The sequence below is a fragment of the Nematostella vectensis genome, chromosome 2, assembly GCF_932526225.1.
Source record: "Nematostella vectensis chromosome 2, jaNemVect1.1, whole genome shotgun sequence".
Taxonomy (NCBI): domain Eukaryota; kingdom Metazoa; phylum Cnidaria; class Anthozoa; order Actiniaria; family Edwardsiidae; genus Nematostella; species Nematostella vectensis.
The window spans coordinates 9,159,826-9,174,293 of NC_064035.1; the positions used below are offsets into that span (position 1 = coordinate 9,159,826).

Consider the following 14,468-nt stretch of genomic DNA (forward strand, 5'->3'; position numbering starts at 1 on the left):
CCCTGCTCACTCTTTTTACCAATGACCCTGAAAGTGGAGCTCTTCTAAATGGATCGGAGGTGTGTCATGGAGAGCGGCAATTTGTCGATAGCGGGCGGTCTAGATGCCATGACAGAACTATTAAGGAAAGGGCGGATGTGGTCCCTAAAACAAAATTCTGCCAAGGTGTTCCCTATTTCCAGTACAAATATAATGCTTCATACAGCCTTGAGTATCGACATGGTCCAGTCGAGCTGGTCAACAAAAGCATTCTGTCTAACAGTCGAACGGCATTTTTTGTCAACGTTGGCCTTCAAGATGGCCTAGTGACTAAACAATATCAAGATAGCTATATTGAACCAGTGTTGAGTTTGATCGGTGATCGCGAATGGCCAAAGTTTATTTGGATGACGACACATTAGCTTTATTAAGCCAGTGGCTTATCGGAGCTGGCAAGGGACCTATAACGCCGCTATGAAGAAATATTTCAAGGCTAAAGGGATACCAGTGTTTGATGTTTTCCCTATGACGGAGGGAGTTAATAGTTATGACGGAACGCATTACGGAGCAGGGTTGAATATGATGAAATCACAAATGCTGATCAACTACATTGAACGGACTTTTAACCGTAAGAACGTTTCACATGATCATAATAATGACTAACAGTACAATATTCCAATGAGCCGCCTTGCACATACTATGTTCTAAGTTCTTTGAGTTTTTATCTAGCGCACCCATGCCCCCCCCCCCCCCCAAAAAAAAAAATGCGCTGGACTCGAGCATCGAGTTCGCTATTGAAAAAAATATGTTATTAATATGGGTTAATAAGGCATGATGTTAAGTTAGGAAACGAAACCTTAGAAATATTTTTTTTAACAGGAATCTTAATTGCTTTGATGTGAAAATATAGTCAATTTTCCTGACGGCTTGTTAGAAAACTGTCAAAAGTCACCTTTTGAATAAAAAAATGATCGTCTTTTATAAAGACGTCTCTACCTTCCTGCGAAACCGTTTAAATTTGTTCACCAAAATTCCAGGGCAAACTGTTCTTTTTAAAATTTCAAGACCAAAAAACAACTTCGATGTAATAGATGTTATATTTTAACCCTAGATGTCAATGTTTATGTTTGGAACTTCGTGTTATTTTTTTAAAGCCCCAGTCGATATAAAATAACAAGTTTCCCTCCATGGAGGAAGGGCATGTTTATTGCAGAGCTAAGTAATATTCAAATATTCGTATTCTCACTACTTTTTATACGTAAAAATAAACCAGACATTTAAGTATTTTCTTAAAAATGCAAGCAAACTTCGCAGTAAAGTTTGTACTAAAAAATATAAAGTTGTTAATCCAGAGCTGAACTCGTGCTAAGCACTCGCTGATTTTTGTTAATTCGTGCCCTAAATCCCATAGAACACTCGCCTCTATTATCTAACCCTTACTTAGAAAATGACCACTGCCACTCGACCAATCAGCGCCCTCCATTTGAACCCCCTAAATTTCATAGTAAAGGTGTCAATCGGCGAGAGCATTGAACAATAGGATTTGCCAGTTACATCTAATATGAAGGCATTTTGAAATGTCTCGTGGCAGTGTTAATTTTCTAAGAATGTTAGATAATGTCCGCTCGTGTTCTATGGAATTTTAGGACACTCATTAATAAAAATCTGCTCGTGCTGCGCAGGTGAAAACCAGAGGTTCTTATACTTAAAATTGAAAAAAGAGTGTACTTGAATATCTGACAATCTCATTAATAACCATTATCTTTATCGTCCATATTTCGCCTTCAAGGATACTAGGACACAAGTCTGTCAGGATGATACGTAAATTGTTTATCTTTTTGATATTTCTGGCCATCACGTTTCCCCTAATCATTCTAAATCTAAATGGTAAAATGAACAATAGTTCTGTTACCAATCCTGAAGTAAGGCCTAACTATTGTATAGATATTCTGGAATGCCTTTTAAACGGTAAATGGAAAAAGAAGTCGTGGGTTACGCTACAAGATGAGGAAGATCGTGTCAAAAAAGACATGGCTCTGCGCGAGTTTCGAGGGGCACCAGTCAAGTTATCCCGAGATGATGGGCGCTGCGGGCCAGAAAATATCATCAAGACTTCACCAGTATTCGGCCCGGCGATACCTGCGGTTTGTGAGCCAAACAGTCCAGCTCCTTGTTGCAACGAGATGACCGGAATGTGTGGTATAGGGGAGGCGAATTGTACTTGTGAATCATGTACTGATTTCCGCAAAGTTATCTCGGCCGAGTTGTACGACTGGGTTCCGCAGAATGAGACATGTAAACTGAAAAACTACACAAGGGAGGAAGCTTGCAGAGTGGTGTCGGAAAGGTTAGATAGCCTAGTTTTGATCGGCGACTCTCTCATGCGGCATTTCAGCAATTCCCTGCTCACTCTTTTTACCAATGACCCTGAAAGTGGAGCTCTTCGAAATGGATCGGAGGTGTGTCATGGAGAGCGGCAATTTGTCGATAGCGGGCGGTCTAGATGCCATGACAGAACTATTAAGGAAAGGGCGGATGTGGTCCCTTAAACAAAATTCTGCCAAGGTGTTCCCTATTTCCAGTACAAATATAATGCTTCATACAACCTTGAGTATCGACATGGTCCAGTGGAGCTGGTCAACAAAAGCATTCTGTCCAACAGTCGAACGGCATTTTTTGTCGACGTTGGCCTTCAAGATGGCCTAGTGACTAAACAATATCAAGATAGCTATATTGAACCAGTGTTGAATTTGATCGGTGATCGCGAATGGCCAAAGTTTATTTGGGTGACGACACATAGCCCAAGCTTTATTAAGCCAGTGGCTTACCGGAGCTGGCAAGGGAAGAAGAAAATAATAACCTATAACGCCGCTATGAAGGAATATTTCAAAGCAAAAAGGATACCAGTGTTTGATGTTTTTCCTATGACGGAGGGAGTTAATAGTTATGACGGAACGCATTACGGAGCAGGGTTGAATATGATGAAATCACAAATGCTGATCAACTACATTGAACGAACTTTTAACCGTAAGAACGTATCATAATAAGGACTAACAGTACAAGATTCCAAAGAGCCGCCTTGCACATACTATGCTCTAAGTTCTTTGAGTTTTTATCTAGCGCACCCATCCCCCCCCCAAAAAAAAATAAATAAATAAATAAATAAAATAAAAATAAAAATGCGCTGGACTCGAGCATCGAGTTCTCTATTGAAAAAAACATGTTATTAATATGAGGTAATAAGGTATGATGTTAAGTTAGGGAACGAAACCTTGGAAAATATTTCTTTGTAATAGAAATCTTAATTGCTTTGATGTGAAAATAGTCAATTTTCCTGACGGCTTGTTAGAAAACTGTCAAAAGTTACCTTTTGAAAAAAAAAAAAAGATCGTCTTTTATAAGGACGTCTCTACCTTCCTGGGGAACCGTTTAAATTTGTTCACCAAAATTCTCGTGCTAAGCACTCGCTGATTTTTGTTAATTTTTCGTGCCCTAAATCCCATAGAACACTCGCCTCCATTATCTAACCCTTACTTAGGCATGGGTAGAGAAAAAAACTGGTGGTAGAGTAGCAAGCATTAGTTTAAATTTAAATATAAGTTAAGTTTAAATGCATGGAAACTCAAATGAAAACCAGAGGTTCTTATAAAATTGAAAAAAGAGTGTACTTGAATATCTGACAATCTCATTAATAACCATTATCTTTATCCATATTTCGCCTTCAGGGATACTAGGACAAAAGTCTGACAGGATGATACGTAAATTGTTTATCTTTTTGATATTTCTGGCCATCACTTCTCCCCTAATACTTCTAAATCTAAATGGTAAAATGAACAATAGTTCTGTTATCAATCCTGAAGTAAGGCCTGACTATTGTACAGTGGAACCTGGATTTTACGATAACCTCGATTTTACGATGACGTTCCTTTCTCCCGGCGGAAATACAGTGAAATGTATAAGAAATTGACTCGATCTTACGATATTGAATACAACGATATTCTCGATTTTACGAGACAAATCTGTTCTCCCCAGCGTAATTTTGACCTCGATACGACGATGTTACTGATTCTGTCTATCAACAAAGAGAGAGAAAAAACTCAAGACACAACGCACGTCCAGTACAGTTAACGATTTTTTGACTTGACAGATCTTATTAAATGCAGATTTACGGTCTTACAGAGAGTAATTGTACAGTCTTACACAGAGTAGAGTTACCATATTATTATTTTGTAAAAGTTGATAATCAATCCGACCTCGCTACAACAATATTTTCAATGGATTTCCTTGATATCGTAAAATCGAGGACCTCTTTGCAACGATACCTCGATTTTACGATACATTTATTTTCTCCCGAGGCATATCGTAAAATCCAGGTTCCACTGTATAGATATTCTGGAATGCCTTTTAAACGATAAAAAAAGGAGTCGTAGGTTACGCTACGCTCTAGCGCACCCATCCCACCCCCCCCCCCCCCCCAAAAAAAATGCGCAGGACCCGAGCACCGAGTTCGCTATAAATAAACAATGTTATTAATATGGGTTAATAAGGCATGATGTTAAGTGAGGGAACGAAACCTGGGAAATATTTCTTTGTAAAAGGAATCTTAATTGCTTTGATGTGAAAATATAGTCAATATTCCTGACGACCTTTTGAATAAAAAAAAAATGATCGTCTTTTATAAGGACGTCTCTAGTTTCCGGGGAAACCGTTTAAATTTGTTCACCGAAATTTCAGGGCAAACTGTTCTTTTTAAAATTTCAAAACCAAAAAACAACTTTGATGTATAATAGAAGTTATCTTTTCAACCCTAGATGTCAATGTTTACGTTTGGACAATCGTGCTATTTTTGCCCCAGTCGATATAAAATAACTGTGCTTAAGTTTCCCTCCAAGGTATGGAAGGGCAGGTTTATTACAGAGCTTAGTAATATTCAAATTATTCGTATTCTCACTTCTTTTTATACGGAAAAATAAACCAGACATCTAAGTATTTTCTTTAAAATGCTAGGAAACTTCGTAGTAAAGTTTGTGCTAAAAATATGAAGTTGTTAATTCTGAACCGAGAACTATATGCCTTGCTACATTGCACAAAATAATGTTTGTTACTTGTTTTGTTAATCTGGATATATAAAACTTTATTCCCCCTGCTTGCAGGATTCATTTACAAGAATATTAAATTATCGAGTTAGAGGCTGCAGGAGTTCAAACACAAACTAGATTGTTTACAGCAATTCTAGGCATTGAATTGCTTTATTAGCAGCTCTGTGGTCACGCTTTTCGGTCTCTCGATTGGCAAACCAAGGGCACGGTCCCAGACTAGGGAGGCGAGGACACCTAAAGCTCTTGATACACCAAACAGGACGGTGTAGTAGTTCATCTCAGTCAACCCATAGTACTGTGGATAATATTGTAGCCAGCATTAGACTTGAGTAGAGAAAGAGTTTGTGGTGTGGCAAGCATTAGGGATGGGTAGAGAAAGAGTTGGTGGTGTGGCAAGCATTAGGGATGGGTAGACAAAGAGTTGGTGGTGGTATAGAGTAGCAAGCATTAGGGATGGGTAGAGAAAGAGTTGGTGGCGTGGCAAGCATTAGGGATGGGTAGAGTTGGTGGTGTGGCAAGCATTAGGGATGGGTAGAGAAAGAGTTGGTGGTGTGGCAAGCATTAGGGATGGGTAGAGAAGGAGATGGTGGGGATGTTCCCCCTAAATTTTTTAAACTTCCAAAACAAGTTTTGCAAATTTTATATTGCATCATTAGCTCCTTTCCCCATTTCCTTAAAAAACAATCTAAAAAGCGAAATCTGTTCCATACTTTCAAAACTTTCACAACCTATTAAACCAGAACAAGCCGGGAAAGCATGGAGATGTCGCTTAAAACCCTCTAGCAATGTGTGCCTGTTTTTCTTGATTTTTACCTGGATGTAAAAGCAAGCACAAGATGTTCCAGTGTGAATTTTTTTTTTGTGTGTGTGTTTGGTAGTATTTCTTGAAAAGGATCATCTTAAAAATAATTTGTAGTGTGGAATGTGTGGTGAGGAGTTGTTTGGAATATACAATAGTGTCATTGGGTTGATTGGTGATTTGGGCTATGTTAGCAATATTAGTTGAGCCAAATGATGATTTCCAAGGTGCTTACCTGAAGCAGAACGCCGCTGTGGGCATCCACATTGGGCCATGGGTTCTTGGCCTTGCCTTGTTCTAGAAGGACATCAGGGACAATCTTGTACAACTGACTGACCAGCTTAAAGAGGGGGTCATTAGGTAGGTGCTCGAGGGCAAACTCCCTCTGGCAGGTATAACGAGGGTCTGTTTTGCGCAGGACTGCATGCCCATAACCAGGAACGACTTGCTACAGGTAAAGAATCAGAATAAGTACATTACACATAACAAAAAAATGGTGTCTCTTTTGTGGTCTGCTTTGTAGCACCACTTGAATTGTAAATAATGTTAAATGAAACAAAGCCAAAAATAATCCACAGAAAACGAATGCAATTTCTCCCTATTATTTTGTGATAAGACATCCATATAAAAAAAAAAATTTCTATTAAAAAGTGTCGTTCGACTGAAGGCTTAGGCCGACTGACTGAAATTTGTGCTATGACTGAATTGTCTGATTGTATGAGTACTGAAGCATTTATACTTACCCCTGATTGGAGGGTGTTCCAGATAAAATCTCTGACTTTCTTGTCAGATGGGTCGGGACCGAGCTCCTCGCTGAGTTTGGTCAACCAGACAAGCACTTCCTAAAATGATAAAACATGCATTATTTATTAGCAAGAAACAATAAAAAGCCTCACCTAAAAAAGCACCACAAAATAGAACATTGTGGTGGAGCGTTAGCAAATTACTGTGTTATTGTTGTGGGTGTGAAAACGGCCTGATAACATCTAAAAACACCATGCCACAGCACACTTATTAAAAAAAATCCGAAACAAATGGTAGTTTGGCAAATTTGGCAGTTTTTAAAGCTGCAGCAATATCACCAGGTTACTTGTGGTCAATTACGTAACAATTTCCGATTATCTTTAATGTAAAGGAGTGTGTCTTTTGAAGGTTTCTTTGAGTATGTGACTGATAATCTATAGCGGATGGCCTGTTAGAGAGTGCAGATTCCAATAGTTCTTTTGGCTTTTATCAGTTTACGTTTCTGTCCGCTAGAAGCTAGAAGAAGCTAGAAGGAAGTAAGCTGGTGCAATTGCCGCTTTAAGACTGGAAGTTGCTTATGGGTATTATTATCATATAATAATTAACTAATTATTTATATTAATATTTAACTAATTAACAGAATATGAGTTTGATTATTCTATGAGTCAATGAGGCATGCAGCTGTTAACTATTTGACTCATAAAACGAGAACATGTAGTCTAATTGTTTTTGTATAAATCCACTCACATACTACTTTCAAATAAATGACGATTTTCATAATTCCCAATGAAAAAAAACGCTTTTGTCGCAAAAAGCAACATCTTTTTCGCTATTTGATACCTTTGGCTCAATGGATAGTGAGTAACGGAGCCAATCAAATTGCAAGATTTGTGATAGTGTGTGAGTAGATTTATACTAATATTCATTAGAATAATGTTGATAAATACATTCCAGCGACACCAGAACCATACATTAATAGCCTTGAATGGATTATTGTTTGATTTATCCATATTTATTTGCATTCACAAGAAATTGCCAATTCAAAAAAAAACATTTGCTGTTTGCACTGAGAACATGTTTATCAGGTGTATAATCACATAAGCATTATTTTTCTCAATTAAGAAGAGTTAAAAAAAACAAGAGTAGTACCTGATTAGCAAGGCCATGAAGAGGGCCGGCCAGACCATTCATACCAGCAGCAAAAGACAGGTATGCATCTGATAAAGCACTACCAACCAAATGGGTGGTGTGAGCACTAACGTTACCACCCTCGTGATCTGTGTGAATGGTCAGGTAGAGACGCAGTAGCTCAGTGAACATTGCATCTTCAAAACCAAGCATCGTTGCAAGATTTGCAGACCAGTCCTTGTTGGGATCAACAGGGGCAACCTTACCGTCCTTGTAAAGGTTACGGTATATGTATGCGGCAAGGGTGGGAAGCTTGGCAATTAGCTCCATGGCATCATCAAAGCAATACTGAAGAAACAAAACACAAGATGGTGTAGTAATACAGTGAGAATAGTGAAAAAAAATTGTCAGCAAGTACACAGGTAGTATATTTTTTTCTTTGTTAACCCTTTCACTCTTGGGTACTTTAGAGCAAAATTGTAAGAAAAAAGGACTGAAAACAGAAACCCCCCACCTATTTCAAGTCCAACACTACCGGTAAAGTATCACTGACCCAAGACGGTATGCCTTAAAGTTTCCAACAATGCACTGTTGTGTCTTTTCTGTCTAATGTCGGCACTGCTACAGCCTGTTGCTTATAACAGTTTCTCTTGTAATTTGCTTAAAAGTTACTGCTTTTTCACATCTGGAGAGTACCTTAGGACATCATAAAGTCTATTTGGGCATAATTAATGAGCTGTGCTTATGGATGTTTGCATGCTGAGGTTGATTCAATGGGATAATTCCTTGTTTGGGTTTTATTGAGTGAGAAGGAATTTTCTAGTGGTCATACTCTCAAATGTAGAACATCTTTGCTACCCAACCTTATTCAAAAATTGTTTTCAGGCTTTTTCTGGGTTTCTTGGACCTGGAAATGTTTTGACTGAGAGAGTGCAATAAAGGTATCTATTTGTAACTTGATCTGTGTTTGCTTGTCTCTATTTGTACAGATGGCATTTTGTGTCTTTTTTGGTAAGAAATGTTTCTGAGTAGCATTTGTTTACAAAGAGGGCCAGAAATCAAGATGATTTTTGACATTAAAGTCAATTCTATTATATTGCTTGGATGCGCTTTTGAAGGTTGTCTATGCCTATGAGGAATCCATGAGTATTGGGGTCTGATGATGTTTAGTTTTCTGAGTTTTCTTTTGCATTTCTGAGTTGGGCCTATAATTTACCAGCCTCTGAAGACGTTATAGTAATGGAAGTGTTAAGAAGATTAAGTTTTATTTTCAAAAGCTGAAGCACAGTTACTTCTTATAGGAGTAACACAATACATTATCAACATACTTTATACTTTGTAAAGGTTAGTAAACAATACACAGGTCACCTTTTAAGTCCCAAAGAAAAACAAATTGGCTACTTAAAACCCAAGAAAAGGAAGGTGAATAACTCAAGTCTACTCATAAACAGGATGACAGTTTGGAGGGAATTCTATTATCTTCTTAGACCACAGAAAACATATTATGGAGCATTTTATCTGCCAAATGGGAATACACAAGTGTCAAGTCCTATGTTCACTACATACCATCCAGTACTCCTTCTTGTTGACACCTTTGTTATAGGCCTGTACAAACTTGCTTTCTGTGTTCATGGCAGTAATAGCAGCACTGAACTGACTCATGGGATGCAGGGTGTCAGGGAAGTTGTTCAGCATTTGGACCACATGTTGGGGAAGGTCTGCCTTTGCTGCCCATTCTTTGGACAAGTTGTCCACCTGACAAATTATAACAGTCATTAGAGATATTCAATCATTTGCCTAGGGCACAAAATTTGTGCTGTGATCCCTGTAATTTTTTGACAGATCTTGCCCCCATTATTAATTTGCTCTATCTGACTTCCTCTTCAGGAGATAAGGGTTGATCTTTTTATTCTTTGTTGTGTCAGTGATCTCACAATAAAGCAGTCAACAGTGGCATCAACAAGCAGTGGGGTTTTGAACTTGATCTACACTCTATGACACAAGTTCTAGAGGTGGCACAAACAGGTCATAAATGACTATATAATGCCGCCCAAGTCAGCCTTTAGGTGTAATCTTCTGCCCTGTGGGGCATAACAGATGATTATCACTTACCTGTTGTTTGGTGGGAATTTCTCCAGTCATCAACAACCAGAAAATGCCTTCAGGTAAGGGCTCCTTGCCGCCATCTGCCTTTGGCAAAAGCTATGCAACAGGCAAGGATGTTTTAACTTGGGGAATTTAAAATACCATACCTAGTGGATGCTCTATAGGCATATTCATGAGCTTGAATGCCTGGCTTCTAAGATAGGTGACGAGTGTATCAAATTTGCTTGTCTAAGGTAAAATACTTCTTACATAAAATTAATGTATTCAACTATTTTTACATTGTGGATATATCTGACATAAAATAAATGTATTTGAGTATTTATAAGAGTCCTTAGCTCTAATATGAGCTCACAAATATAAGTCAGCCTTTAATATGGTCAAAGAAACAAGTCTGTTTGTTTGGTATTAACCTTGCAGACATGAACCAGCTATTCTTCATCATGATACAATGGGAAATTATGAAGTTTCACAGTATCAATACAAGTCTAGAGAGAATTCAGCTTACCTCTTGACACTGAGGGATTGAATACCCACGGAACTCAATTCCCTGAAATTGAACAACATTTCTTGCTCAAATAACCCACACTTAAGGATATCGACATAAGAGTTAGTCAGTTATTGGGAGCAGCCTACCTCTTCTGGATCCAGCAGTGAGGTTTCAGTGACTAAGCCCTTGATACCTCTCATACCTCCATAAGCCTGATACAAAACAAATTTTAAGGGACTTTAGTTAGGGTTCAAAGTAGCAGCTGGCTGACGGCGATAGCCGGCTGTTTTCTGGTCTTTGTTGGCTCTTTTTCTCTCAAAGCATTGAAAAACCAAATCAAAGTAAAAAGCTACAAAGCGCTTCTGCTTTTAGTCTTGAAACAGTCAGAATTAAGCTTGGTATACTATATACCATAATTAAGCTTGGTATGCAGGTATACTATCAAGCAATCTCTCCAATTGTCTGGATTAGACAGAGCAAGACAGAGTTTGGTGCTCAATGTCATTTTCACCACGAACAGAAACTTGAAAAATAAGGACCCCGTAAGAAATGATCCAAAATTGATGTACCTTGTTAAAAAGAAAATTATGTACTCAAACTATAAATGAACAAGACCCTGTGCGCAGGGTTGAATGGGATACCTGAGACCTGCAATTTATTTGGACCCTGGATTGGACTTGAGGATGGGGCTGATTGTCCTATCTTTTGCAGTGTAAAAATCTTACAAATAGTTTCCCCACAGCAGAGATAGCACCGAAATAAAATTTAGGAAAAAATGAGAATGTGTTTGAAAATTGTTAAATATATCTGAAACATTTTCTTGGTTCACCACCCTCAATGTGCTATCACTTATATACAAGTGAGCTATATTGTATTAACAATATAATTTAGATTAAATTTATTATTTCATTTATGTTAGTGCAAAGTAAATCACAATATCTGTTTATGCTATCATATTGTTCAAACATTTTTATTGCAGTAAATAAGAGCAAAAACAATCCAGCTTGAGATGATTTTGCACAATTAGTTGGTAGATATTGAGACTATGGTAATAAATGCAGAAATGAAATCGCGAATCTGGCCTTCAACTGCACAAATAACATGGATCTGAGAGCTGGAATCTCAAAATCAAAGATGGCGGCCATGACCCAGTTTTAAATTAAGCATTTCATAATGAAATGAAGTGTATGAAAAATGCATTGAACCCCTGGTGTAGTCAATCTGTGTCCCCTTCTCATATTTTAGTATGCTGGCTTTTTTCCTACCAAATTCCAAAAAGCCGGAAAATTAAAAAAAAAAAACATTATTCCACAAAACAGCAGATTTAAAAAAAATATTTTTAACACTGCTTAGTATAGAAATCATTTACCCAAAAATATTTATTCTAGTGCTAAAAATAGAATTTGTAGGCTACACTATTTTTTATATATTTTTTTTCAGTTGTGACTCGGTGTTCTTAATTTTGGAGTATTTTAAGGACGAAAATTAAGAACTGTTGAGCCTCAACAGAAAATTAGATGTAAAAAAAGTAGTCTAACAAAGTATAGGCTATGAGCATGATGTTAGTACCCTGTTATTCTGGAATTATGCTTTAAAATCTTTTTATTGAAAAAGAATATGCTAAGGCTGTTAGACAATGTTGTTCCAATAGGTTGAAATATAAATTTTGCTTTTAGTTGATGTAGTTGTTGTTTAACTTTGTAATTGAGCAAAAAGGCAAAAGTGTGGGTAACATTATGTCAGTTGCCTTACGAATAATTGGAAATAATGTGGAGTTTTCAATTGTTATCTTATCTGAAAAGGGTGTATTGGCATAAACAGCAAATAACAAATGTCAAATAGCATTAGTGTTAGCATTAGTATATAAGACCATAAGTTATTTATGGATGATAATTTTTTGAAAAAAATACTGTACAGTCAAATATTGTACAGTCTTCATATTCTCCTGCATTCAGTACAAATATACAGCAGTAACTTTAAAGTTTTAAACAAGAAGCTGCCATTTGTACTGACAATGTAAATCAGAAATATGTGTACACAAAATAAATTTAACTTTAAAATAAATAAATTATTAATACAAGGTTTAGAAATATATTTCATTGTTAGTTTATTTTGGTTAGCTGCAATCCGTAAACACAAGACTATTAGGACAATGATAATTTACAAACCTGATCGATGGTGTATTCCCCAAGCTTTTTGTTTCCATGCTCTTTTCTAAAGGATAATACTTCTTGTTGTTTTTCTGGGATAATTTTCTCAAGTGTGGTTTTCAGGCTCTGTAAACAATAATCCACATCAGGGACAACTTTGGGTAACTTAAGTTACTGATTTCAGAGCCAGACAGGTAACTTAAGTGACTGATGTTTAGCTAGTAGGGAACTTATATATATATATATTACTCGTTCAATCATAACAGAACCATGATCTCATAAAAAAGGTGGCAAAATGTAACACTAGCATGTTCGATAACGTTACAAACACGTGAAACTCTAAACTTACCAACGACTGGCTCTGTGTCGATTGATTCCTTGAAATAACAGTGCTACAAGGTAATCCCTGTTGTAATAATTGCTGTAATACAGATATATATATCATATCATTATTTCAATTAAGAGAAGACACTGTCACACTAAGTAAAAGAATGTGGTCTACTTTTGTGTTTTTTGAGAAGTCTTTGCCACGAATAATCTTCGATGCCTCCATCATAAATCGCAAATAAATTGACAACAAAAGCTAGATGTAAAATATCCAAGCATATATGCAAATGCCTAGTTATGAAAGTATATACCTTGGTAGGTCCAAGACGGGATAATAGTCTGTAGCTCCTCCACAGATTCATTTTTTGCCAAACTCCCAAGTCCTATCTACGCGCTTCAAGTACAACCAGCCGAAAAGCCGAGCGACCACCCCTGGCTGTGACGTCATGAAACCTCACAAGGAAGTCTGGGCCGAGGGTCAAGTCCGAGTCCGGTTCTTTGTCCGGTCAACAGTTCAGGATCAACTTCAACATAGTGGCTAACTTACTATTGCAATAACTTATTCGAAATTTCTGCATATGTTATCTGTCAAGGATTGTAAAATAAAACTAGAAACCTGGATAGGTGATCCTTAACCGACGCATTTGTTATAAAACTGACACACTTTGTAATAACTTTTAATGAACGCAAGTTGACGTGCTTCCAAAGTCCACTGGTTCTCCGAGCGTGTGTTTAGCCATATGTTCTTTTCCTGTACACAATTTTCGTAGTCATTTATCTTTTCTTTGTGTTACATTATGCATTGAAGAATATCCATAATTTAACTAAACTCAAATTATTTAAAATGACTGCACTGGAAAGTACGCCATCTCCTTTCACATTCGCATTCTCATAATTTGGGAAAATAAAAGGTCGTGCTGCGTCTGCCATCACTGCCCGAATTAGTAAAACAGGCTGCATGTTAAGGTTGGTTCTCACTCGGACGTAAGCGAAAACGGAAGCGCAAAACAACCTATTGGCAACCCTTTTCAGTATTATTCTAAAATTGCATGATGATCGCAATGCAGGTCACATAAGAGTGTGCCTATTTACCGAGCCAGGACTCGAGTTAGGTCTCGAGTTAGGACTCGAGCTATGACTCGAGTCAGGACTCGAGTTATAAATTAAAAAAATGAGATAAAAATATTTTTTTTTAAAGTATACTATTTTAAAATTTATCCAATTTATAAAAAAGTACTATTTATCGGCTGAGGTTTTAGTTTCCAAAACTTTTGGATGTTTGGACGAAATAAGCGTTTCTTTTGCAGAGGATTTCCCGCTGTTTACTGTTGTTTCTTGCGTGCTGAAATCGGACCCGCTATGAGTCACCCGCTGTCCAAGTTTATTAGGACAAGGAAGCCGTAACCTGCCAGGCAGGGGCGGGTGTTTTTCCCGCCGTTTATCCTGCCGCGCGGTGTTTTATGGTCCGTTTCTCCCTCCGCGCGGTGTTGTTGTTGTATCATATGTCGGACATCTCCATCATTCGTCGCCACCAGCTAGCTTGCGTCAGCCGCCACTGTCAGAGGGGCATCTCCTCTAAATCACCAACATCCGCCAACCAACTTGACAGCTGCTACTCGACCTGATATCAACGTACCCAATCCCACCCC

At 37.7% G+C, this 14,468-nt stretch overlaps 2 protein-coding genes across 2 annotated transcripts; one reads left to right on the forward strand and one right to left on the reverse strand.

Annotated features, from left to right (window-relative positions):
• Positions 1-1,871: 1,871 nt before the first annotated feature.
• LOC5521355 lies at positions 1,872-4,449 on the forward strand. The gene is made up of 2 exons (XM_048720697.1): positions 1,872-2,476; positions 2,534-4,449. Exons 1-2 carry the CDS (start codon positions 1,872-1,874, stop codon positions 3,021-3,023), a joined length of 1,095 nt encoding a protein of 364 aa, XP_048576654.1. The 3' UTR covers positions 3,024-4,449.
• A 405-nt stretch (positions 4,450-4,854) lies between these two features.
• LOC5521354 (citrate synthase, mitochondrial) lies at positions 4,855-13,270 on the reverse strand. The gene is made up of 11 exons (XM_001640987.3): positions 13,131-13,270; positions 12,842-12,913; positions 12,511-12,618; positions 10,489-10,554; positions 10,361-10,402; positions 9,862-9,951; positions 9,316-9,504; positions 7,771-8,097; positions 6,621-6,719; positions 6,113-6,325; positions 4,855-5,373 (listed from the first exon to the last, which is right to left on the reverse strand). The coding sequence occupies exons 1-11, from the start codon at positions 13,179-13,181 to the stop codon at positions 5,212-5,214; spliced, it is 1,419 nt and encodes a 472-aa protein (XP_001641037.3). The 5' UTR covers positions 13,182-13,270; the 3' UTR covers positions 4,855-5,211.
• Positions 13,271-14,468: the final 1,198 nt, after the last annotated feature.

Coding starts and splice junctions, on each gene's coding strand:
- LOC5521355 (XM_048720697.1), top strand. CDS start 1,872: ATGAACAATAGTTCTGTTACCAATCCTGAAGTAAGGCCTAACTATTGT. Junction 2,477..2,533: donor CAATTTGTCGATAGCGGGCG/GTCTAGATGCCA, acceptor CCCTTAAACAAA/ATTCTGCCAAGGTGTTCCCT.
- LOC5521354 (XM_001640987.3), bottom strand. CDS start 13,181: ATGAATCTGTGGAGGAGCTACAGACTATTATCCCGTCTTGGACCTACC. Junction 6,720..7,770: donor TTCATGGCCTTGCTAATCAG/GTACTACTCTTG, acceptor TTATCATTTTAG/GAAGTGCTTGTCTGGTTGAC. Junction 5,374..6,112: donor ACAGCGGCGTTCTGCTTCAG/GTAAGCACCTTG, acceptor TATTATCCACAG/TACTATGGGTTGACTGAGAT.